We start from the raw sequence: 24,667 nt of genomic DNA on the forward strand, positions 1-24,667 counted from the left end.
AATTCGCAACTCTTATGCAACGCACAGTACTTGCTATCTGCCCTTGGCTCGAATCTGCACCTGGTTGAGGGTACAGCAACACCAGTTCCCGGTTTGGTCAACCACAAGAACAAAAATGGCAATACACCTCTGCACTAGGTTGCTGTCAACTGTCACATATCGTGCGTCAAGGCCTTGATAGCTACAGGGGCAGATCCAGCCATCACTAACGATGCGGGCCATGATGCGTTGTACGAGGCGGATCGTAGTGGGAAAGAAGGTGGAGAATAGGTGGCGGAATGGATTCTCGCGAATTGTGAGGGGCTAGAGAAAGGGCTGAATGGGAAGGATGTTAGTGCAGAATCTGCTGCTGAGGTTCTGGTGGAAGTGGACGATGGGATGGGTGATGAGCCCAACGGAACATGAACTGCAGCCTTTCTAAGACCCAAACGCTACGACCGCTACCAGAGGGCGCCCTGTACATACTCGTCATGGGAGTCAAGGCAGCCCAGCTCAAGGCAATGAAGTTGAGATCACATGGAACTTCCCAGAGCCTTTGTCGATGGTCGACACTGGGGTTCTCAAACTCTGTCAACCATCAGACGCTCCTTTTGGCAACTCGTGTTGCAGAAAGACCTAGAGGATGAGCGCAGTTCGGGCCAGCAGCCTCCATTAGAATTGGTCAGACAGACTCAGCCATGGAAATCAGTATCAGATACACCACCATTGCAGAGGCGCAGGAGGTACCAGGCGAACACTACTTCGAAGTCGCTTCCGCTACTCGCGCGCTCTAGGGCTACCCGTGGTCTATGCCGGATCAAATCTATCTATCTAGCGATTACACACAGAAGCTGCGATAGTAAAAAGGCATACGTTCAGAGCCACTGAACTTTCACCTATCGAGCAGAGAAACGAGAACACGTCGCTACCTTCCTTTCCTAGCTGGAGGAGTAGAGGCTGAGCGTGCAAGAGTCGAGCAATGCCAACCGGAACAAGGCGAGAAACATCTCATGAGACAACCATCTCGTCCATATTTAACGTCCAGGGTGTTTTCTCCACGCAGAGCAATCAGAATGTTCCGTATTGTTGACGCCACTGTCCCTTTGTGAGGCCATTGGCAGCCATTTTCGATGTTGGTTTCCATTGAACGTTGAGAATATGTTCTCGAAGCAAACATTAATGAGTAACGATATGTCGAAGCTTGGTGGCCAATCGAGGAGTTTTCAAAGTACTTCACCTTCCCCGTCCTCGTCCCCGTCTGCGTCGCTTACCTGGCGTAAGGGTCCTTGCGTCCCAGACTCCCAATCTTCGATTTTGTAGAATAGTGCACCTGAAGCGTCCTGACGCTTCGTATTGGGAAATAAGACTCGATTGTATTCAATGACAAGTTTCGTATCCCCTTTAATTTGACTAGCAGCTCGTCTTCTTCCAGCGTGAGTTCAAACCCCTTACTTGGATGTTAGGGGGCTGGCTGGAGGGCAGACAAGTCTTCTGTGGGCTTTCACATAGCGACGGCGACCGGAGGAGAAATGTTTGTTGGAGCGAGTCTTGACGAACTTGAGAGCATAGAATGTCTCCGAGCCGATCACCTGGATCATGAGGGATCCTTAGAGCGACAACTCTAGGTAGCCTGGATCCATCTCTAGTATCCTGTTTGACATACTACGTACTTTCATTGATGCTGTAGCAGATGCTAGCGCTAGACCAACAGTACTTCAGGCCCCCCGCGTGTTGAATGTATTACAACGCTTGTAAGGCGCGTTGGTTTCACACACTTCAGTTCGTAGTTCGTTGGTATCAGAAATGCCAAGAGGAATAGTGACACTTACAGTAGTACTACGCTACAAGCATCAATAGTTTGAGCATCTAGTTAGCGACTGACCTCAATATTATCTCGTATTATTATGATTACGGCCTCAAAGAGACAATATCACACATAAGCGTGATGTGACTTTCCCCCACTCCCTACATTCACATACTCCTAACTTCTAGGCGATTAATGATGCATTGCTTTCTCCTTTCGCCGCCATTATCGCCTTATTTGGCGCTTCAACGCACTAGCAAAGCTTTGTCGTCAAATGCAAGACTTGATTATACTCGCCTGATGTCTTTCATCTTTCTTTTTCCTCCCCTCTTGAAATGCATCCCGACCTGTCAGTCTCCATTGTCGCTCCTTGGTCCTGAATATCTGGGTTCCAAGCCAGCAAAATGCGATTTGCCATTCTGCTTGTGGTCACCACTAGCTTCTTGAACTATGCCTTTGCCTCGCCTGCTGCAGCAAAACATATCGAAGAGAGAGGTACCGAAGTCTCAATAGTCCATATCTCCAATGCACTTACCATCTTCGTAGCCTTAGCTTCGAAAAGCTGCCATAGGGACAACCTCTTCCGGTCATTCATCGATACAAAATACAGCTCCGCTGCAAGTGTCTTCTGCAGTACTTTTATTCAACCTAAGATAACTTCGACGACAACTTCAACGTAAGGGCCGATCCCCAATCACCGCGGAAGCCCGGTCTACATACTGATCTTTTCTAGGTCTACACTCAACGTTCTGGCCGCTGTCACAGTGTCTACAGCTGTCACAACGATATCTACCACCACTGCCACACTTTCGACAGCGACAATCACAGCGGGAACGACCACCATCACTGGAGGAACAACCACGGTGACTGCGTACACGGTTACATACACTCATTTTACCTCCGTGACGGTAGCCACCGTAACTCAGACCCAGACAAACACTCTCACCGGTACAGTTACTCTCACAACTGGGACCTCGACTGCAAGCACGCTCCTACCACGTGCGGTTACGACACCCATCATGCCCCCGGCTCTGATCGAAGAGAGGGCTGTTACCACATCACCAGGCTGGCATACATATCCATCCTCAAGACTCTCAAGCGCTTGTTCCTGCATTCTGAACGCACTGCCGTCTCCTACCACGATTCTCAGCACAGCTACAGTGTCCGTCACAGTAACAAGCACCTCGAGTATTACAGAGACAAATTCGGTTATCGCGACCAAGTTCGCTGTTGAAACGACCACTGTCACCGCCATCCAGACAATCACGCAAACAGATCTGGCCACTTCAACTGTAGCTGTGACTTCAACATGTTCTGTTACCGCAACCGAGACCACCACCATCTCAGTGACAACGACCACCACACGGCTCCCCTGTCCCACGCTAGTAGGCAATTTGATGCAAAATGGCGACTGGGAGACCGGTACCAACGAAGGCTGGGAAATTTTCCGATATGGCGCAACCGACCCTTCCGTCAGCCCTGAAGCAGCAGAAACCTGTCAATTTGGATTCAAAGCAAGGGCCGGAGGGGGTGGAACTTACTTCCACATGTTTCACAAAGTAGCACCCATTGAGGGAAAGTCATATACATTCCAGGGCAGCTACAAGTTCTTGACAGACGACGACTGCATCTTGAAGGTGAGTGCACCGGGAGTGCCGGAGACGGATATTTACAACACACCCGCTTTCGCGGGTAAATGGCAGCAGTTCACATTCACTCGTATTGCCCCAGTACCCGGGAGTGATATCCGGACCCCGGGTGATGTCTGGTTACTAATAGACTGTCGAATCAACAGTGGTGGCCCAATCGATATCATGCACCTAGATAATTGGAGTATGGTACCGATCTAGTCAATCAAGCTTCAATTGAATCAAATGAACTGTTTCCACATCGATTGCTTGGCGCTGCAAGTTGATAAAAGTACTGCGAATCATTACTATAGGTACTGCAATGGTGATATATTGTACTTTCTTGGCTGTTGGTATTGTCATAATACACTGATTTTACTGCTATAATTACAGTCTAGTACTCAATTCTCGTCCTATCCGTGTATTCAATGTAATGCGCCTCGAGAGGCTGTGGATATGGACTATTTGGAGGAATTGCTGTCTACAATGCAGGCACGCTGTTAGGTCACCATTAACGCTGACGGTAAGCAGACACCATAGTAAAGAGAGCTCAAAACAGACATTCTATGCTCAAAACAACAAGTAAATAACGTGTATAGCCAGGAGAGTGATACCGGCTTTGGCTCTATAGTGTTGTATTGAAACTAGCTTTTGCAGGCCAAGAAAGTACAATATATCACCCAGTACCGAGTACTACCCGTATGCTATCTCGCTTCACGTGATTGTCCTGTGCTAGCTGACACTTTTTAACTAGAGATAGTTTAGCGCAGAATCACCACACTAGCACTTCGCCTGCGCTATGTACTATGTACTACGTACGGCACTTCTGTTACATAATAGCATATTGTACGTCTTGCATTTCGACCATAGGATGTGGTGAAGCCAGATACTGATCCGATGATGGCGCCTTACGGCAGACCGCCAGCCAAAAACGGCCCTAAGATACGATCCGGTGACCACGCTAGCTACCAAGAAAGGGTCCACATACTGCGCCCGAGGGGCCGCTGATGAGATTGGACCCTGAAAGAGGCATCGTAAAGACCGACCGAGAAACAGCGATAGACTTTCTACTCCATCTCTGTGCATCTGGCTGGAAGTTTGGCGCGTGAGACTGTCCAGAGCGAATGACATTGGATTCCATTCTAAAAGGCGGGTCGAATTTATTCAGCCAGACGATTTTGTCATCCGACTGTCACTCGCGAGTCTGGGAGAACCAACAGCATTCACCGTTCCCCTCTTTCCTTCAGCGACAGCGAGTTAGACAATCCTACCGCATTGATGCTCTTTTTCCACGATCTGGATAGGTTCTCTAGATGTGCCTGTCTTCTGAGTGACTTGCACGTCAAATTCGCCACCGCCTAGAATTGCCATTCCCCATGCTGAACTTGAGGAAGATACTTCTCCTCGTAAACTTCACAGAAAAACTCGACCCCCCAGAATCTGTTCTGACAAATGCGTGGATCATTCACTACGGTTGGCGTAAACGAAACAACAGCGCTGGCTTTGATTCCTGGGATTTTGAACACGGCCAAGGATGTTTTCGGAATGTCGTGGTATGCCAGCTGATATAGGACCTGCATTCTATTGTGGTCCCAGGCCGCAATTCGAGACTGTAAGGCTTTCAAGGCCGTGGCATGTGCCCTATAGTCCATCACCGTGCACTGGAGGTGGCTGATATCCAGCGAGGACCAGCCTACCAAGTACAACATGCACTCGAATTCGACTTCGGTTTTACGCCGACCATTTGGCAAGCTGAAATTTGCGCCTACTCTCATGGCGCCCGAGTCCCATCTGGGATCCCCGGACACGAAAAACAGTCTATCCTGACTATCGAAGCGCCGACCCCATGGCCATGTGTCGTCTATCTCCAATTCGTCCCGAAGCTGGACTTGCACAAAGTGTGACCGCGTTTGGCCTATGAAAAGGCTCATATCTAAGAAGGGAGACTCCGGTGGCCGCGAAACCTTGGGGAGCTCTGTCAGGAGGTATTGCTCCTTCGGGGCATTTACCCAGAGATCTTCCGAGTATTCCACCACAGCCCATGGATCCTCTCTAATGAACTGGTCGGGACCACACTTTCTCAGTCGCACCGCGAGCAATTGGTTGGGCTCTCTAGAGCAGTCGAGTGGCAATAGGTATCTGGTTCCTCTCTTGCCCGGGATTCGCTCAGAAACTATCTGTACTTGAGTTTTAATGCTGCCGTTTGAAACCGAAAGTTCTCGCCAGTCATGACCTGGTCGTTTCTCCAATGATATACCCTGAAAGAAGACAAGCGGTGATTTGGCTAGGACACCAGAAAACAAAAGGCTGTTGGGTTTTCCGGTATTTTTAGTGTTTGGAAGCCATGTCCAGGCAAATATGCTCAAGTCAGGGGTGGACCTGATGATCTCTTCTTGCAGTCGCCGAAATGCCTTCTCCTCTTCACCGTATAAAAGAGGCATGTTGATGTCGAAGATGCCCAGCAGGCAGTATGCCGTATCTTCCATGCGGGTCGTTGTCCGGTTTGCGGCCCAGGACATCTTCTGAACGACGGCTACGGATGAGAGCGGTTGGGCATGGGACAGAATGGCGGGCTTGATCCCTGTGATCTTAGAGCGCTCTGACCAGATCTTGTTTCGAGCCTCTGTTGTTCCAGTCTCGATCGAAGAAGTTGGTGTCTACGGGAGCGATCAACTCCTGCAGCGTCCACCCGCGAGTGAATCACCGGCAGCTTGGGAGCGCCGTATCCAGAAATGCGGATGCAGGAAGGTCTGAAAGGTATGCAAAACAGATCTGGCTCCTTTGATACCATCGGTACATGGAATTGATAGCTTCAGTGAGCTCGGCACTGCTAGACTTGTCAATACAGCGTGTGTCCACCCATGCGTAGTTAATCCCCTCTTGGGCCGCAAACTGGCAAGTCATTTCGATCTTGCGGTAGCCTTTCTTGCTCTTACAAGATTGGTCGCTCATGTCCCGAAGGGATACCTCCTCCTCCTCCTCCTCCTCCTCCCATGTGTGGGAAAGGATCGCGTCGGGGGGGATGTTCATCCCGATAAACTCTTCCAAGGCGCCAGTGCTGGTATTGATGAGTCTCATGCTCTCTGCGGAATTCCACCATCGCTGTTCTCTTTTGGGACAGAGTAATAGTCGTCCCGGAACACGACCCTTTCGCCCGAAAGATGTCGGTTCTACTACCAGAGGTGTCTTCTTACAACTAAAACTTTTTGGCTGGTGGCAGAAAGCGTCTTGGCAGCTGAAGTATAGAATAATCTGCTCCGCACTTAGCCTAACAATGTCTGCTTAGTCAACGGCTAGCCCATTTCGAGACTAAGGCGATGACTTGTCTGACACTCCGCTCTTCTCAATTATCGAACTTGCGTCTTTTATCTGGCCACGTATTGGTATCCAAAAAGAACAGAAATCTACATCAAGCTCACCTCGCACTCACCTACTCCGACGCCGCTTTTACCATCATCCTTTCTACCCCGAGCGCGGGTGAGTGGAAGGTGAGCCGAGGTGAGCCGAGGTGAGTCGAAGTGTCGGCCTATTGGTGGGGCTACCTCGCATTCCTCAAGATAAATCTTACGATCCATCGATTTCGCGATTGATAAAACTACGAACCATGCCTAATGAATCTGACGCCTACCACAAGGAAACTGAGCGGACACCTGCAGCAGCTATCGCCGCTGCACTCCACGATGGTAAAAAGCATCTTCTTCTAGCTGCGAGCGGTTCCGTTGCTTCGATCAAGCTACCACTCATTATTTCCGCGCTCGCAAACAACCCTAACCTCTCTATTCGTATCATTCTCACCAAATCCGCGGCCCGTTTTCTCGCCGGCCAATCTCCCGAACAACCCACGGTCGCCTCCCTCTCCTTGCTCCCCAAGGTCGATTCCGTTCACTAGGACGAAGACGAGTGGATTGAGCCGTGGAAGAGGAATGCAAAGATACTCCACATAGAACTTCGCCGCTGGGCTCACCTTCTCGCGATTGTTCCAATGTCTGCGAATCTGTTAGCCAAGGTTACGCGGGGTCTCTGTGACAACCTCCTGACGAGTATTATCCGTGCATGGGATATCAACCCTATGAACCCGAAAAGGCGCCCGAATCATTGTTGCACCAGCTATGAACAGCTTCATGTGGGCTCATCCTGTAACGGCGAAACAAATACAAAATACTCGACGAAGAATGGGGTGCTAATGGGCCCAATCCGGCCCAAGGGTGGTTTGAGGTGTTACCGCCACAAATCAAAACCTTAGCCTGTGGCGATACTGGGCAAGGTGGAATGTGTGATTGGCAAGTAATCGTCGCTGTGATCGAGGAACGTTTGTCACTAGCTCGTTCGAAAACTGCAACTTAGATTGAGACGCCAGCATAGGTCATCGCCGCGATGCATGCCTACTACCACCCTTCCTCCGTGACTCTACTCAGCGAATCTGGCTACTCATACCAAGAGGAGAGAGGAAGCGTTATCAATATCTTCCTCTAACCCCTAACATATTGGAAGAACTCAAGTTAATGACGCACGCGCCTTCATCCTAAATCAATCCACTTGTACTGCCTCCTCTACTCGTCGCCAGTGTCGCCTCCGCTGTCATCACCCGCCTCGCCGCCCTCAGGACCCTCATCGTCGCTTTCTGATTCGGCTTCATCTTTAACACTCGCAAATATCTGCAAATACTCGAGAGTGTCTTGATCGTTCCCGTCCGCCATCTCGTACGCCATCTTAGCGCGAGGCATGCCAGTGGCTTCATTTACTGGCTCTAGAATTTGACGGGATTTCCAAAATAGAGCGATGAGTTCTCTGTCTTCGTCCGTCATTTCCTTCACAGCCCGCTTCTCCGGCACCCGAATGTCGAGAAGGTCGGTTTCGTTCTCGCTTTGAACGTCGTAATCCTCATCAACCCCGCACTCCTTTCGTAGTTGCTCTTGGATATGCAACGTCTCCTTATAATTTTGTGATGAGTGGTCAAGTGTGCTCTGAACTAAATCGCCATCTCGGTTAGAGAGGTCAATGAGAGCTTTCGTTGTATCAATGAGCATGAGGGTATCCGGACCCGCTCGATGGGCCCGTTGATGGAGGGTTGAGTTCGGACAGAGGAATTGGCGGAAGTACTAGTCAGGAACCCTGGGAGGACCCTTTTCCAGTGGTTTACCAGTCCAATCGAATTGGCCGGAATGTTCTCTCCCATGATCGTCCCCAAGATCTGTCGATCAATCCCGTTAATTGACCATTCACCGAGGTCTGAGTTCGCGTTCATACCTGCATCCAACAATATATCTCGAATGTCGTCAATTGTAATCCCACGAGTTTGGGGTCCTTCGCCATAGATTATTTGCATAACGCCCCAACTAAATCTTGTTGGTGGCCCAGTGCGAGGAGCATCGGCCAGAAGTTCTTCGACCGACTGATCGTACTTGATGGGAGTGTAAATGACCAATTCTCCATTGAGGTCGTAAACGGCGAGTTCGACCGGAATGAGTTTTCTTTTCTTCCTATTCTTTATTGGTACTGTTGCGAATTCCGTATCACTGCAGTATACTCGTCCGAGTCTATTCGCGCTTTCGATAAAGCGGGCCAGTTGCACGACAGCCGATGAGACGGGAACTGCTGATGGGCATACTGTCATTTCATCCGGATTGCCTACGTCGACTCCCCAGCCCGTCCTTTTTGCTTTGGATAGAGCGTAGCGTCCCCCTGTCGCCTTCATTTTCAAGTAGCGCTCATGGTGTTCTTCGCATGCTGGAACCATTCCCCCTGCATCGACCACAGCCTCGTTGGCGCAGTTCAAGTATACAGTACATAAGCCCCTTATCGCCTTGGCCCGCTTGGCCGCTATGTGTCGCCTACTAGTACTACTAGTAGTAGTGTTTGCGGCTTTCTTGGCACGCGCGTTGTATGCAACTTCAGTCCCTTCATGTTCCACTTTGCAGTGTTCTCTGCACCCAGCGAACGTAGCGTACCTGACACCACAGCCATCGATGTTGCACTCGACTCCAATCAAGTGAAGAGCCAGCAACAGAAGACTTTTGGTGAGGTACTCTTTGATCGGAGAGGTCATCGGGATTCGACTTGGGCTGTGTGAGTTTTCTAGGCGACTGAGACCGAGTTATTCCCACGATAGGCTCTGGTGAAGAGATCCGTTTGGTTGACTGACTGGAGAGGGTTGAAGGTCGCAAGTTATTTGTGAAGTAGAGACTCTGTCTGAGACCCCATTTGGTTGGTGACCGACGATATTTTCTGCTCGGAGTAGGGCTCAAAGAGGATGCGCTTCTTGGCAATTGGTTCGAAAGGGGTGGAGGCACCACGTCCGTTAAGATAGAGGCTGGGCTATCGTTGTCGGTGGTGGCAGATGCCACTTGGCCGCCTGGACCTTTGTTGGATAACCGGTCAGAAACCAGTCGAAGTTGAGAATATTTTATCGGTGTCTGAAATTTCCTCTTTCCCGCTACCGGCTTCAGAGAATATAGGTGGCTCTTCAGTTGAATCGGTTGCTGTGGCGAAGTGTTGTTGTGCGAGAATTCGATTCATGCCAAAAGGAACAGTATCTGAGGGTTGATATTGCTTTCTTACCTCGCAACTCTAAATCATTCGCTGTCTGATAGGACTTCACGGACTACATCGGAAACTTTAAGCGAGTTCTATTGGAAATAGGACTCGCTGACGGAGCCTCACTTGTCGACCAACTCGGAACGATATTTGGTGGCAGCATATTGTGCTGAGAATAGGCCGAAGGAGACAAATCAATGATGATATTCGACGATTAAGGTCTGCGAGAAGGTAACATCTCGTCCGAGTGCAATGCACCGCCTGATGTACTAGCAGAGAAAAATCGTAGGTAGAAGAATTGGCCCTGTTCTCTCTTAAAAAGACGTAGGGCGCGCAGAAATAAGTACAAATTACAGGGGAATTAGCTGCGGAAAATGACCAATTAAAAGTAGGCAAAATGTAGGGGTAATGTGTAGAAATATAGTAGCGTCTGACAACTTGAATTCTCCAGTGTCCGCCAAGACCATTACTATTCCATCAAAAATATCCTTGTCAAGACTTCAGTTTGACTACTGAATTTATCAAATCCACAGAGGCCAATTTGCTTTGACGAAAGCACTGATTTGATTTGATTTGATTTGCCAAGCATTTGATTTGATTTGTTTGATTTGACGGACACACTGATCGCATAGACTCCTAGAGAATGGCTATTTCTATTGCCGCATGCGGCCAACATTAGTCTACTCTGACCGGCCATGGGCGCGAGAGAACTTTGGTGACCGTTCGGCTCGAGAGCACCAGATTGCAAGACAAGCGAAGCTTCGAAAGCTTAAAACAAAACAGATCAGGCATGCCAACTACCTTTCTCGCATCAGCTAGACCTGATGATATGTGGCAAGCAGATAAAGGGTGATACACCCTGTGGTGAGCCGACGGCTAATTGATCTTGTTCATGTGAATCACCGTCAAAGGAGGCGCATTTAAGTACCAAAGGTCTGGCTCCATGCTGCTCATTGTCGGAAAGATATATAATTTTGTACCAAGTATATCTTCATTGGAAAACAAGACTAAAAGTTGGAGAGGTTCAAACATCCTCAGACTTGGCCGGGAGCATTATGAGCCGAGAAGACTCGAATTATTTGCACCTTAGGAGAATGCCGTGCTTGTGAATGCGCATTAATTTCTGAGCAGCGAGCGAGGCACCAGTAGATATGGGAAAGCTAAGCTGTTGAGAAGTGAGCTGTTCAGACCACGTTCTCATAAATATCTTTTGAACCAATCCACAGCCTGTTCTCTGGCCTCCTCCATTGCCATCATAGCCTCTTTGTCGCCAGGCAATGCCCGGACAGTGAAACCGTGCTTGCGCCCCCCATATATCCTGATCTCATAGTCACTCTCTTCCGGCATACCCACTGTCTGCCTCAGTGCCGCCTGCGTCTCGAGCACCTTCTTCTCGCTGTATGCTATGTCGCTGTCCCCAATGGCCATACTATAGGGAGTGTGAAACGTCTTAATAGCGTCAACGACCATCTTCGGCGCGCTCAGCCCAGAGGGATGGCCACAGAACTGCGCATCCATCAACCTTTCCGTTCCACCCTCCACTGCTGGATCCTTGCACAGATTGGTTGAAGAATACCCACCCCAGCAGAATCCTGCAACGCCGAGCTTTGCGGGGGCAAACTTGAGGCAAAGGGGATAGCCCGTCGCAGGGCCTGATCTAATCAGGAAAGGACCAAACACAGACACAACCCGCAAGAACGTGACAATCCTCTTCAATTGTCCCCAGACATCCCACCAGGGGACTGTTTGCGCCATGATACTCTCCATATCAGCCATCAAACTCACAGGAGCAGGTCCACCTGGGATAATGTCCGGAGCAATGACGCGGAAGCCGGTTTCGGCGGCAAATCTGTCGCAGAGGAGCTTGTTGTTGATCAGGTTCAGGCCGAAGGCGTCGCAGAGGAATATGATTGTAGATTTAGAATGAGAGGTAGCAGGGGCTGAGGCTATGTAACAGGGATAACCGTACATCCTCTCCATACTACCTTGAGCCTCGCCGGCATGGTCATGGACTGCACCCTTGAAGCAGTCAGGGCACGACATTGCTGAAATCCTGTGAGCTTCAACAGAGCTTCGCTTCCGAGGAGCAGAATTTGCGGAAAAAGCGTTGAGGAATAGATTTCACCGGCAGAAGGGATTTCTAAGTTTACCAAACGCTCGGCTGATAAATATTGCCCATTGCAAAAGAGTTGCGAAAGCTTGCACATGCTTCGGAGCTGCTGCTGCTCCTCCTCTGTTTTACTCAAACAGCTACAGAGGGCCATACAATGATCTAGAAATATAACGGCTACCTCTTTCTGTAGCTGAGCTTCCCCTGATTCTTTTATTATAGATTTTATGTGTAAAGGATATTTCTTGATTAGTGACACAGGGGATAAGTCCTCATCCACTCAACCTATTATATCTAAACTTTCAAAACCCAAAAAATCCGTTCGAATTAAGATTAGTAGATATATAGCTACTAGATAATACGAATTTTAGAGTAATGTACTACTAGTAGTACCTAATAAAGAATCTAGTATGAACAGCCGGAGCAGCAGCAGCTCAGAAGTATGCGCCAAGCTTTCGCAACAGTTTTGCAACAGTTTTGCAACGGACAACAGTTCAGAATCGGTCCTCGGCGGAGTTCACGCACGATGAGAGGATCTTATTTCCAGGTGTCTGAGTAGCTTCCTCCGCGGCTGGCCCGGAGGCCTGTCATGACGTTGGGAATTTAATTGGTGGCAGACCATGGAGGCACATTGAATTGAAATGGCAGGCGGTTTATTTGAATCTATCAGGGAGATTTGAGACCATGTACGTAGTATGTACGTGCATAACAAATCCTCCGTAATTGCACTGGAAACCAAACCACTAAACGTGAACGAGTAACCGGGACTGAGTGGACGAAAAGTAGGCACTCTTACAAATCAGCCATCGAGTTTCCCACCACATTAGATCGATAACGACTCTTGCAAAGGTCACAGACCTTTATCGCTGTCAAGGAGATATAGGGTTGAATGGTGTGCACCGATTCCCCCATAGGCAAGTCCGATATCTGATCACACTGCTACATAGCCGCACGCAGACTTCTCAAGCTTCGCGCTGGGAATCAGCAAGCAGGATGCCTATCGACAAATGCACGACGCCATGCGAAGCCTGGCCGAAGCACAAACAAATTGGGTCTGCAATCTAGCCAATGCGTCATCGCTGCTGTGGCACATGTATCACTCACTTGGCTCGCCCTCTTCATCGGTCAATTGGGCAGGATTCTATGTGGTGGATCGAATGGACCGCCGTCAGTTGATCTTGGGACCATTTCATGGTAAAGTAGCTTGTCAGACCATTACGATTGGAAAAGGGGCATGCGGGAAGGTTGCCGAAGAAGGGAAGACGCTCTTATTGACGGATGTTAAGGAGTTTCCAGAACATATTGCCTGTGACGGGGACAGCAAGAGTGAGATTGTTACTCCAATCAAGGTTGGGACTGAGGTCGGTCGTTCCAGTGTAAATTGGAAATTCCTAGCATTGACTGATTGGATATCCAGGTAGTCGCAGTCATCGACATCGATTGCGCAGACTTGCAAGGATTCGACACCACAGACCAAGACGGGTTGGAGCGACTGGCGGAAATACTTCGTGACTGTTGTGACTGGGAAGACCTGCTTCCTCCAGTGTCGCCGATCGCACCCTATTAGCTATACTTATTAGAATTATGGCGACAACAACTTGGCCCAGGGAAATGGATGCTTCATGTAGGAGTTAGGCTGAGTACTATATAGAGATATTGGGTGTTATTGAGCATCATCCAAGAAGTACTATTTCTTTGAAGGCCGTGGCCTGTTTCTCGATATCAAAATGGTGGTATCAAAACGCTAGCAGAGCACAACATCTCCACTACGGATGAGATGGTGAGATGTAGTATGATTTGTTTAGCCCTCTAGGAGCGCAGTTATCACTGCGTCTTCCATTTAGCCTGCTCTTCTCAGGTCATACTGCTAGTCCGCCAGCAAATCATCAACAACTTCCAGAAGGCTCGTAGCCACCTCCGCTGTCTGGCTGTCGCGCTTGTAGGTCTGACGCTTTGCCTGGGTTCTGATAATGTGAAAAAGGTCTAACAGCTCCGGATTCTCTTTGCACCTTTGAACGCCCTCTTCTTCCCGTAACCCTCTTTTGAGGGCTTCAAGAATCTCTATCGCTTTGCCATTCTGGAAAATAGCTTCAAATTGTTGTGATTGGTGCTCCTCATCTGGGTCTTGCAGGGTAACGGCATCTATCTGCACACGCCCAGGTAGCTTGAAATGGTCAGAATCAATAGGTATCCACCTGCCGAAAAGAGATGTATTGACGTTCAATGCCTTGCCCAAGACAAGACCAGTAGATACAGGCCCATAGATATTCGAGTCCATGCTTGAGTCTTTCTTGTTCGAGTCGGAAACGTCCCCTTCTACCCACATATGACCAAAGGGTACAATCAAACCTTTCCCACACAATGCCTCCAATCCAGGGTAATGTGCTAATGGATATACTCGGTCCCCCTGTAACGCAACTATGCGCTTGATAGCCCACCTCTCTGGATCATGTGGCGTTCGAAAGGCAACCACCATGCCTCGTCGAAGGTCGTAACGCGGCCGGTACAGTTTGAGCAGGATCCTATCGGTACTTCTTGTGATATCATGTACACTTGTGGCACCATCCTCGAAATCTGTGTTGAGGTATGGGCTCATCGAAGGTCCAGTGACTCGAATGATGTCGTAGAAATGGTTGCGGAATACTATCACTGGAGGAACTATGAGTGCAAAGGCAACACCGAGGAGGTATATGAAATTGATGGTATAGCGTATGGGTTGCGGGAGTCGCGCGTGTTGCTTATGGACTTGACGAAGGAAGGATGCCAATGACTGAGAAAGTGAGATGCGGAGTACGGTGAAGCCATAGAGAGGATCAAAGCTGCTAACTTTCTTCTCTGCCACTGGCTTTTCGGCTGAAGGTTTGGCGCGAGCTGTACGACGAGACTCAAGTGTTGTCGGCCGACTGTTCAGAGGCCGCTTGGGCAATAACTTGGACGGTAACTTGGATGTTGGTGAGGGAGGCTTGTTAGTAGGAGGCTTGCTGGAGGAAGCCCGCGTCTGCAGCCGACGTAGTAAGTGGCTTCCACCTCTGGAAAAGGGAGGCATATCAGACGCAGCCAGCCAGTAAGGTCGCAAGGCGCAAAATATGATCTGGTCAGAGCAGATCTGTACGTACTAAATTGGAACGTGCAGGTTTCCCGAAATAGCCAAGGCCGTTATTTTGATTATCTAAGTCGTCCTTTCGTAGGACTGAAACTCCCGTATCCCAAAAGTCTGTCCACCACCCTAATCATTCTCTCCTCATTACCATCCGACCACAAAGTTTGTGAGATAGGCGTGGCGACGGTGGCTGTGGTTAGGGCAGTGAATCCATGATCAGCGCTGCTTGTTTGGCAAGACAATGGCCATTCGAGCAAAAGCGTCGTGCCATTTGAAAGGTTCAGCTCGCCGCAATGCGGATGTGCAACATGGTGCGAATCTGTTGCCGCAGTCCATTTTCCTTAATAACAAAAATTGCGAATGGCAAGAATTGTGAAGAATAGATGCACCTGGCCCTGGGCCTCCGGGCCGTATGTTGCACATAGCCCAGCATTGGTGGCTTAAGCCTAAGGTTTCTCATCTAACTAATCCAGCGGTCAGCTCCAACCCCTTTAATCAGCCGGCCTCTGGGGTTTCTATATCCATATTATGTATTTTTAGTCCCAAGACAACACAACGTCTGAAATGATACCGAGGACAATACAGCTTCTCTGCTATGGTAAGGGGCATAAATGATGTTAATATGATACTAGTTGCAGCTACTTATCATACGACGCCACCTGAATATCTAGAAGCTTCTCTGGCGGGTGGCCATTGATATCGGTCACAACAGTACCGCTAACCTGTCAAAGTTTAGCTGTCTCGTTTAAAGTCAGTCCTGGAGCAAAAATACTAGCCCTAAGCTAACATTACTTCTGCCTGGTATCGTAGTACATCTCAACAAGTCGTCCTCGAAACCGGCCCGCAAGGCAGACATGTTGCAACGGTCAATGCCGCGAGGCTAAGCGGTAATCACGGCGGCAAAGCGTGTGGCACCTGCATGCCACTAATTAAGGGGTCAGTGAATAAGTCAGGGCGGTTGAAGGCTTGCTCGAAATATCATTCCAAGAGCATTTTGCAACGAGTATCACGTCCTGTCTCGCTAATTGCACTGCTCACTGTGAAGTCCGCTGCTCTAGCTTGTATTAGATTCAATAATAGCCGCAGCCCCCAGTTTCTCGAGCAGGCCGAACCATACAAAAGTCCAACAAGGATTGAAGCCTGATGCGCTGTGAATAAGCTATTTACGTGCTTCGAACACATTCTCTGAATGTTGGGTGTAAGAATCTAGGTACCCGATTGATGGCCTGGTGTTCTTACCAGGCAAACACGGCATAGCCGCCCCCACGAAGACCTCCCTTGCAATGTCTATCGAATCTCATTTGAACTCCTAATCTTTTCTTATAAGAAGCTCCTACACCCGACCATCGTTAAAATTGCTCATCGCAATCCAATCTATACCCGGAATAGCTTGTGGGCCAATCCTGTATCTCTCTACTCGTCGTCTCGACTCCTACTCTTCGAATACTAAACATGGGAGACCAAAAATTGGGCGAAGTGCGCCCTGTCGCATTGCAATCGAAAGCCCACGAAGACCTTCTTAACATCATCGATAGTCTTCGATCACAGGGCATAAGTCGCTATATCGATCTTCCCCAACTTATTGTTTGTGGCGATCAATCGTCAGGCAAAAGTTCAGTCCTCGAAGCGGTATCTGGTATCCGCTTTCCTACGAAAGATAACCTGTGCACACGCTTTGCTACTGAGCTTATTCTTCGTCGTGGACCTTCAACAAGTGCAAGCGTTACGATAGTACCTAATGCTGATCGATCGGAATCTGAAAAGGCTAAGCTTCAGAGATTCCAGCATGAAATTAGCGACCTAGACCAATTCGAAAGTCTAGTCGATAGTGCCAAAAGTGTTATGGGTCTTGATGGCGACGCTAGGGCCTTTAGCAATGATATTCTACGAGTTGAAATCTCTGGCCCGAATCAGCCACATCTTACGCTGGTCGATCTTCCAGGTCTTTTCTCAGCTGGAAACAAGACTCAGTCAGACGCGGATGCTCAAGTGGTCAAATCTCTGGTACTTTCGTATATGAAGAAGTCTAGAAGCATCATTCTCGCAGTTGTATCCGCAAAGAATGACTTCGCCAACCAGATTGTTACAAAGTATGCTCGAGACATTGATCCACAAGGGCTAAGAACTCTCGGCATCATCACAAAACCTGATACACTTCCTCCCGGATCTGACAGTGAGAAATCGTTTGTGGAACTCGCGGAGAACAAGGACGTCCATTTCAGGTTAGGGTGGCATGTGCTTAGGAATCGAGACTATGAGACGCGTGACTACACGACAGAGGAGCGCGATCAGATGGAGCGTGACTTCTTCTCAAAGGGCATCTGGACCTCACTTCCATCTAACCATGTCGGAATATAATTTTCGTTGAAGCCGAGGCTAAGCACCCTCCTAAAGGAACAGATTCTCACCGAGCTCCCAAGTCTGATTGAGGACGTTACCAGAGGAATAAAAGACTGCAAAGACATTATAACGAGGCTTGGAGAGTCTAGAGCCACCTTGTCAGACCAGCGGCTACATCTAGTCCGGCTCAGTCAGGAATTCTCACGGCTCGCTAAGTCTGCAACAGACGGCTTCTATGTGGATGAATTCTTTGGAAGTGCGATGCAAGACGTCGGCAAAAGCAAACGACTACGTGCTGTCATACAGAACACCTGCTCAGATTTTTCAGAGGCTATTCGACGCAAAGGTCATGCGAAACAAATTGTTGATGACTCTATGGAGGTTGGCACGCAAACTATGGGCCCCTTTAAAACTCACCGTTCCGATTTTATTGACGAGGTCATGACCTTAATGAGACGTAGCAGAGGACGTGAACTTCCAGGCACGTATAATCCTTTGCTTATTGGCGATCTCTTCTACGAGCAGTCAAAACCCTGGACGGAGCTTGTTGAACAATACACCGGCACAATACTCAACGCGACGAGAACAGCCCTGAATGCTATTCTTGACCACACCTCAGATGAGACCACTGGCCAAGGATTGTTGAGATACATCATCAATCCAAAAATGGACGCCCTGCAGCATGATCTAGAGGCCAAAGTTGACTCAATTCTCGAACCACACAAACGAGGGCATCCTATCACCTACAATCACTACTTTACAGATAATATTCAGAAGGCAAAAGCACAGCATCGCAAAGACAGCCTCATCGAACAACTTGGATCGTTCTTTGGGGTGGATTTCGAGAGAGGTAAAATCAAGGTGAAGGAGCATAGTTTTGATGTGAAGAGCCTTTTGGATCACCTGGCTCAGGGTCCTGAGACAGACATGGATCGGTATGCTTGCTCCGAAGCTATAGACTGCATGCAAGCCTACTACAAGGTTAGTTAACGCCTCTACATGGTCTTTGTTTTCGATGAGGCAATGCAGCCTCTTAGACAATTCAAAGACGCTCGATGGTGCTGATGAGTTCACAGGTTGCAATGAAGACTATTGTGGACGATTTTAGCGTGCTCGCAATCGAAAAGTGTCTGGTTAAACGCTTGCCCGATCTTCTTTCCCCTGAAACCATCGTCGGTCTCGATGATGCCACAATCTCTAGTATTGCAGCGGAAACCGAGGAGTCGAGACTCGAGAGATCTCGTGCTACTGAAAAATTGAAGGTACTGGAATCGACACTCGTAGTTCTACGAAGCCTTGACAGACACCAGCCAACAAGTAAGTAGATTTCCAGCTTAGAGCATGCGCCGGAAGCAGAAGTTAATGCTCCGCAGGGACAAGGCGCCAAGCGGTCAACACCATTTTGACATCCAAGTTACCCGAGGATAACGAGGAGAGTGATTCAAGCGCGGATGAAGATTCGTGGTTGCCATATAGTTCGAGCGAAGAAGATGATTGTCTTGGTGGTCGAAAACAAAAGCTTCCACCAAAGCGTGGAGACGGAAGCAGCGGGTCCTTTGGCACGCCTAAATTCGGAAAGCCGATTGCGTCTGAGAAATCAGCCGAAGCAACGCCCGTTCCAGGAATTTTCTTTGGCATGGCTAAACCCGAGAAAACGATTGCGAGTGAGCGACCAGCCGTGTCTCGAACCGAGAAGTCAGCTGCGACTGAGAAGCCCACTGATGCAGCGCCCGCTTTCACAATCTCTACATATACTAGACCGCCGAACTCCGACACGACCTGGGGCGCACCGGTGTTTGGAAATCCTCCGTCTTCTGCGAATCCGACTTTCAGTTTCGGTAATTCACAGCCTTCCTCTAGTTCCGGGAAGGTCACGCAGAATGAGAAAAAGACAACCAGCCTATTTGGCCAAAAGTTAGCATCATCAAAAGTGTAGCCGCACGTCTACAGGGTGGCGGAATGAGAACGATGTCTGTGTGTCAGCTGTTCTATGGAGAGTTTCCATCACCTCAGTGATTCCCTTGCCATTGCACGCAAGAGCTAATATACCACTTACCATTTGTTTCCACCTTATACTCTGAACTTAGAAACTTGCCACAGGTCTGAGGAGAACGACTTGGAACTCAACCGACTTCCCACTTACTGATCTACAGCCTTTCTTTAACTAAAGGGCTTATCTCTGGCAAATCGGCGGATGAGATGTCCATTGGCGGTAGCCCACCTACCACCTCTACCGGCTTTCAACCTCCTATGTTGGCCAGGGTCACGTATTTCAGTGAGGCTAATCAGGTCGAACGTTTCACGCCCAGTTTCAGATCTTGGCGATGAGGGCAATGCAGTCGAAATATCCAGCTCAATAGCCGGGTGAGTTTTGAGTCTATTCTTTGTATCGCATTGAAGGAGAACTTTGGCAGTGAGGGATTGGGCTTGGCAGAGGCACCTCGATATCGATCGAGTCATGCATACATGGCCTACTTAGTAGAACGACACTGTCATTTTCATTCAACTACAAGAAGCATGTTCTATTCCGACCCCTTCAGTAATTCCTGAATCCCACCCTCTGACGCTGCCGATCAAAGACGACTCCCACTCCCCAGAATGCTGGCTCCCCCAACACCCACACATCCCTCAACCCACTGCCCTCCCAATCTATGTCCTCTCTGCTCTGCAATCCCATCCTCGTCTCCACCACTCTTCCCACACAATACCCCGAACTGGTTCCATTCCCTCCCATACTCAGCTTACCAAGACTCAATCTTCCCCCCCCTGGCCCCCATACAGCCTCATCGTGACCTCCTTGACTCGACATGAGCGGAAAAAACCAGCCACCAAACTCGAGCATGATCTTCGGCCTATTGAGACATGGAAACTTCCAGAACATATCATATGGCACAGCGAGGCGTGAACAACCGCCAATGCTTTCGTAGATCCTCCTTGCGGCCAAAGGTGGAGCCAGTATGAAAGGTGACTGGATATCGAGCAGGACGGGCTGGTTTTTGAGCATCTTGAGTCCGTTGATCCAGAGACCGGGGAGAAGAGTTGTCCACCACCCTTCAGCGGCGCCACGGATGGGTGCCCAGCGGTATTGATCTTCGATGTCTGCTGGGAAGGTGGCGGCGAGCCTGTCGTTGACTTTGCCGCTAATGGTCTCGGTCGTGGCGGCAGGGTCGCCGATCGAGTCCATCTCCACTTGGGTGCGTGTGCTTGCTTCTTCGGCTTGGCGAGCAAGGGTGCCGCCGAGGGACAGGATGCCCGATGTGGAGTCGAGAAGCGTGAGTGAGAAAATGTCGTCGGTCAATAATTCCGCGGACAGGAGTTGCTGGAGGAGGGGAGGAGAGTCTAATCGGGACAGTGAAGATGAAGATGATGATGATGACGGGCTCAGCCCCAATACGCTGCCGGACTTGAAGAGGGTCGCGCGCGAAGATCTGGAGGGGCTGCACATGGGGAGTGAGATGGTGACGGAAGTTGTATTTTTCAAGTCCGTCAGATGGATAGTGTCGGATGGATGTTTGCAGAGCGGGTGCACGCGAGCATCGTTAGGGACTAAGTAAAGATTGTGAGAGGCGTCACAGAATTGGTTTCTCCAGTGTTGCCATACCATGGGTTTCTGAGAAAACGTTGTACTGTGAGCCTTTACCACTGGTGGTTTGGACGGTGTAGAAATCAGGGCTGAGCATATCAAGATCGACCTCGATTGTGTTTGGCTGCGGACCCACCGGGAGGTTGGTATACCTGATTACGCCGAAGCGATTGACATCAGCAGCCGACCAGCACAGCTTGAGCATTTAGAGTCTGCTCACCAGCGGCCCTCTTTACCCGGCTCAGCGAGGAGCTGTTCATCGTTCGTGGCGCCTGTGCTTCTAGCTCTCCAACTCCGTACCAGTTTATTCCCTTTCACTTCTCTTTTCACTCTTGAATATCTCCTCTCGACGTCGTGTAGCAGATCCACCAGTTGCGTCAAGTTAGCAGGTTCACGATCGGCCAATGCTCCACCTCGTCGATGGATGGTGAGATGAGCCGCTGTGATGAGCTGAGTTGCACCCAGAAGACTTAAGTGGCCAAGGATCATGAATAAGGGTAATAGAAACCTGATCACCAAGTGTGACTCCAGACCGGGCATCGCGGAAATATCCCACTTTCATCACAGGCAGTGTTGGAGAATGAAGGGTCAGGTAGTGGAGACAGTGTGGCACGATTGGAGTGTTTTGGTTGAACGGCAGCAAGATGTTTCAGAGCCTTGTGGAGGGCACCGGGTGTGCATAGAATCAGGATTGTCTTTATGGAATCTGCAGCCTGAACGTGTGCTCCTTGTTCTCGTTGCTCAAAGTCCGTCCATACGATTGTCAAAGTACTCCGTCAAGCTTTCCAACTCGGAGAGTTGAAGTGCTCGCTCAACACTGTCCACGAAATGACCTTTTCCACCTACAAGATCAACGATTCCACTCATCTCAAAATCCTTGTATACTTTGCTACGCCGAGTCGGCAAGCGACAGAAGAAGACTCTAACGCCTCTTTTTACATAGGCTTCCACTATCTCCGTGAGCACTTGTGTGCCAGATCCATCGATACTCGTCACGCCATGCACATCAAATATAATGTTTTGGTTGTGTTCTTCTGCTCGAACGCGAGGCAAGGCTGGATGTGCGGCATTAGTGCCGTAATATTCCAGTCGTCGTAGCCTGGTTTTCAACTCGCCGGTATTGGCAAATGTCAATGGTTCGGGTATTTTGCAAATCAAACAACCTTCAATGAATTCAATCCTCTCAGGATCGTCTTCCACGTTTTCGAACTTGTCTGAGGATCCAGGAACCTTGCCTAGAATTTGGATCCGCGGCTTGGTGGAGTGGCGAATTAAGGCCAATATTGAAAGTCCTATACCTAAGGCAATTCCAAGCGATATGGAATAAAATATTGTTGCAAGAAAGATGATAAACATCAGTGACAGCTCGGTCCAGCCCTTTATTTTCCAGAAGAATTTGATGTCATGAGGACATTCTTCGATCAGAGAATAAGCGACCACGGATATCATGGCTGATAGAACTGCTTTAGGTAAGTAGTAGAAGTAGGGTAGGAGGAAGAGTACACAGAACAACGTAATCAAGCTTAGAAAAATGCTGCTCATTGGCGTTGTACCACCGGTAGCGGCATTGACCTTGCTCCGGCCGTATCCGCCAAACGCTGGCAGAGCCATGAAACAGCCTCCGATCAGGTTTGCAACACCTAGCGCCACAAGCTCCCGGTTGGGACTGAGAGAGACGCCCTGAAGCCCATGCGTGCCCTCCCCTAGACTTTTGGCTGCGACTGAGGACTCGAAGAAGCCTAATAAGGCAATCAAGAAGGACGTGCTCATGGCGGTTCGAATATGCTTCATATGTGCGAAGGAGAAGGGCCAATGGAAAGGGAAGGGATTGTTGCCTGTTGATTTGACATGGCCGAGAATTTCGAGGCCCTTCTGATCCAACTCTAGTCTCCATGTAAGAACCGCAGACAGCGCTACGACCAAGAATCGATCGGGCACATACGCCACAGCCGGGTATCGTGGCTGCATACGTCTTTTCATTGCTCTGGGCTGGTGGTCAGAAGACACGGGGAGCAGCAGAGAACGAGTACTGACCGGAACATCATTATGATTAGAAAACTGATCGCAGCAACAGCGAAAGTCAAGCGGTGAACAGAGCCCATATTCGTCACCACAAACACGAGCTTGTTGACACAGCTACCATGAGCCACGCCAACTTGTGCTGCCTTGGCCAAGCCTAGTTCTGGGATGAGTTGGTCTACCAAAATCACAAAACCAATGGCGCTGATGAATCCACGGAGAAATGGTCGGCTGAGAACGCTGTCGAGGAAGCCAAGTCTCGTCAGACCCGCAATAAGGATCACAGCTCCAGCCATGCCAGTAACAACACCTGCAACCTGCGCATTTAGAACGGCATCATTCTCATCCGTGTTGTTCCGGTCAACACTCTCCTTCACAACGGTGCCCACCAGAAGTGAGCCGGCAGCTTCTGGACCGACAACCATCTGCGGGCTGGTGCCCAACATGGCATACACGAGCGGATTGAAGACAAAGGAATAGAGTCCGTTGATCGGAGGAATGTGCCCCAGATTGGAAGCATAAGAGAGAGACATTGGTATATAAAAAGACGCCATCGTCAAAGCCGCCACAAGATCACCCCGGAACCACTTCCATTGGTACTGCCGCACCCAATTGACGAATGGAAAATAGTAAGAGATATACCTGAAATCGTGATCAATATTGTTGAATGCAGTATTAAACAGTAGAAACTTACATTGCACGCTGGTTTTTGACTCCGTGCTTGGTCGCTAACCATTTCGTGGTACTCATGGAAGTATCTCTTCTTGAGCCACCAAACAGGCCTGCTGCAAAAGTATCTCCTGTCAGTCCTCGTGTCCTGTCTCTGGTCTCGCCATCATCGTCATCAATATCGTCTTCATGCCGACCGCCAAAGCCTTTCATGATGCTGACGTTGCTGGACGGGCTATCCAGTGGACGTGCGTGGGGCGAGAAAGTCCCGTGATTGCAATCCTTCGTGCCGCATACCGAACCTTTGTGGTAATCCTCGAGAAGGCGAGTGCGAGCATCTGCTTCTCGTTGCGAGGGCTCTATCAGTCCACCTCTTATTCCTTGCTCGCTTGGACTTGCAATTGGTTCAGGTTCAGCGGAGATGTTCACGCTACCCAACAGAGGCGACGAAAGCGGCGTCAATTTATCTTCATCTTGCTGCGGCGAGGAGGGATCTACCCCAGCTGCAATAGCCCTTCTAAGTCGGCTGGGTGTTGTTGGAGCATGATGTGAAGTTCCTCGAACACCCCCAGGCCGTCGAGGCGAGGGGGGAGGACTCACAGCAGGATTGTGATGGGGAGAAGTGGACATGACGCTGCCATGTATTGGAAGAATAGCTGGCCGAGATGTAAGTTCGGATTTGGAAAGAATGTATAGGATAAGATAATCAGATAGAGGTCCTGCCTTATGCTGATGAAACGAGTGACAACGGAGGATTTGCAGAGTCGGATAAATTTAGGCCTAGTGTCTGCATACATAAGCGTTGAATCCTTGTGACCACTTCAAAAGCATGCCTGCAAGGAGGAAGTTCAAAGGTCGCTCTTGGGGGCGCTGCTGCAAATGTAGTACTACGTAACTAACG

The 24,667-nt window shown here is 49.4% G+C and overlaps 10 protein-coding genes across 10 annotated transcripts; 4 read left to right on the top strand and 6 right to left on the bottom strand.

Moving 5' to 3' along the window:
• Window positions 1-2,187: 2,187 nt before the first annotated feature.
• On the top strand, window positions 2,188-3,633 carry EPUS_02576 (uncharacterized protein; the record flags this gene model as incomplete). Its single annotated transcript, XM_007787500.1, has 2 exons — window positions 2,188-2,459; window positions 2,517-3,633. 2 exons carry the CDS (start codon window positions 2,188-2,190, stop codon window positions 3,631-3,633), a joined length of 1,389 nt encoding a protein of 462 aa, XP_007785690.1.
• Window positions 3,634-4,769: 1,136 nt separating this feature from the next.
• Window positions 4,770-6,489, bottom strand: EPUS_02577 (uncharacterized protein; the record flags this gene model as incomplete). The annotated part of the gene is made up of 3 exons (XM_007787501.1): window positions 4,770-6,068; window positions 6,116-6,161; window positions 6,209-6,489. The coding sequence occupies 3 exons, from the start codon at window positions 6,487-6,489 to the stop codon at window positions 4,770-4,772; spliced, it is 1,626 nt and encodes a 541-aa protein (XP_007785691.1).
• A 526-nt stretch (window positions 6,490-7,015) lies between these two features.
• On the top strand, window positions 7,016-7,300 carry EPUS_02578 (uncharacterized protein; the record flags this gene model as incomplete). The annotated part of the gene is made up of 1 exon (XM_007787502.1): window positions 7,016-7,300. The coding sequence occupies one exon, from the start codon at window positions 7,016-7,018 to the stop codon at window positions 7,298-7,300; it is 285 nt and encodes a 94-aa protein (XP_007785692.1).
• A 661-nt stretch (window positions 7,301-7,961) lies between these two features.
• EPUS_02579 (uncharacterized protein) lies at window positions 7,962-9,457 on the bottom strand (the record flags this gene model as incomplete). Its single annotated transcript, XM_007787503.1, has 2 exons — window positions 7,962-8,380; window positions 8,659-9,457. 2 exons carry the CDS (start codon window positions 9,455-9,457, stop codon window positions 7,962-7,964), a joined length of 1,218 nt encoding a protein of 405 aa, XP_007785693.1.
• A 1,685-nt stretch (window positions 9,458-11,142) lies between these two features.
• Window positions 11,143-11,988, bottom strand: EPUS_02580 (uncharacterized protein; the record flags this gene model as incomplete). Its single annotated transcript, XM_007787504.1, has 1 exon — window positions 11,143-11,988. The coding sequence occupies one exon, from the start codon at window positions 11,986-11,988 to the stop codon at window positions 11,143-11,145; it is 846 nt and encodes a 281-aa protein (XP_007785694.1).
• Window positions 11,989-13,074: 1,086 nt separating this feature from the next.
• EPUS_02581 (uncharacterized protein) lies at window positions 13,075-13,622 on the top strand (the record flags this gene model as incomplete). The annotated part of the gene is made up of 2 exons (XM_007787505.1): window positions 13,075-13,416; window positions 13,473-13,622. The coding sequence occupies 2 exons, from the start codon at window positions 13,075-13,077 to the stop codon at window positions 13,620-13,622; spliced, it is 492 nt and encodes a 163-aa protein (XP_007785695.1).
• Window positions 13,623-13,922: 300 nt separating this feature from the next.
• On the bottom strand, window positions 13,923-15,101 carry EPUS_02582 (uncharacterized protein; the record flags this gene model as incomplete). The annotated part of the gene is made up of 1 exon (XM_007787506.1): window positions 13,923-15,101. One exon carries the CDS (start codon window positions 15,099-15,101, stop codon window positions 13,923-13,925), a length of 1,179 nt encoding a protein of 392 aa, XP_007785696.1.
• A 1,506-nt stretch (window positions 15,102-16,607) lies between these two features.
• EPUS_02583 (uncharacterized protein) lies at window positions 16,608-19,431 on the top strand (the record flags this gene model as incomplete). The annotated part of the gene is made up of 4 exons (XM_007787507.1): window positions 16,608-17,501; window positions 17,556-18,476; window positions 18,572-18,812; window positions 18,869-19,431. The coding sequence occupies 4 exons, from the start codon at window positions 16,608-16,610 to the stop codon at window positions 19,429-19,431; spliced, it is 2,619 nt and encodes an 872-aa protein (XP_007785697.1).
• Window positions 19,432-20,031: 600 nt separating this feature from the next.
• EPUS_02584 (uncharacterized protein) lies at window positions 20,032-21,618 on the bottom strand (the record flags this gene model as incomplete). The annotated part of the gene is made up of 3 exons (XM_007787508.1): window positions 20,032-21,041; window positions 21,097-21,230; window positions 21,299-21,618. 3 exons carry the CDS (start codon window positions 21,616-21,618, stop codon window positions 20,032-20,034), a joined length of 1,464 nt encoding a protein of 487 aa, XP_007785698.1.
• A 201-nt stretch (window positions 21,619-21,819) lies between these two features.
• EPUS_02585 (uncharacterized protein) lies at window positions 21,820-24,396 on the bottom strand (the record flags this gene model as incomplete). The annotated part of the gene is made up of 3 exons (XM_007787509.1): window positions 21,820-23,062; window positions 23,113-23,739; window positions 23,792-24,396. The coding sequence occupies 3 exons, from the start codon at window positions 24,394-24,396 to the stop codon at window positions 21,820-21,822; spliced, it is 2,475 nt and encodes an 824-aa protein (XP_007785699.1).
• Window positions 24,397-24,667: the final 271 nt, after the last annotated feature.

This window comes from Endocarpon pusillum (genome assembly GCF_000464535.1).
Source record: "Endocarpon pusillum Z07020 unplaced genomic scaffold C682903, whole genome shotgun sequence".
In the NCBI taxonomy this organism is placed as follows: domain Eukaryota; kingdom Fungi; phylum Ascomycota; class Eurotiomycetes; order Verrucariales; family Verrucariaceae; genus Endocarpon; species Endocarpon pusillum.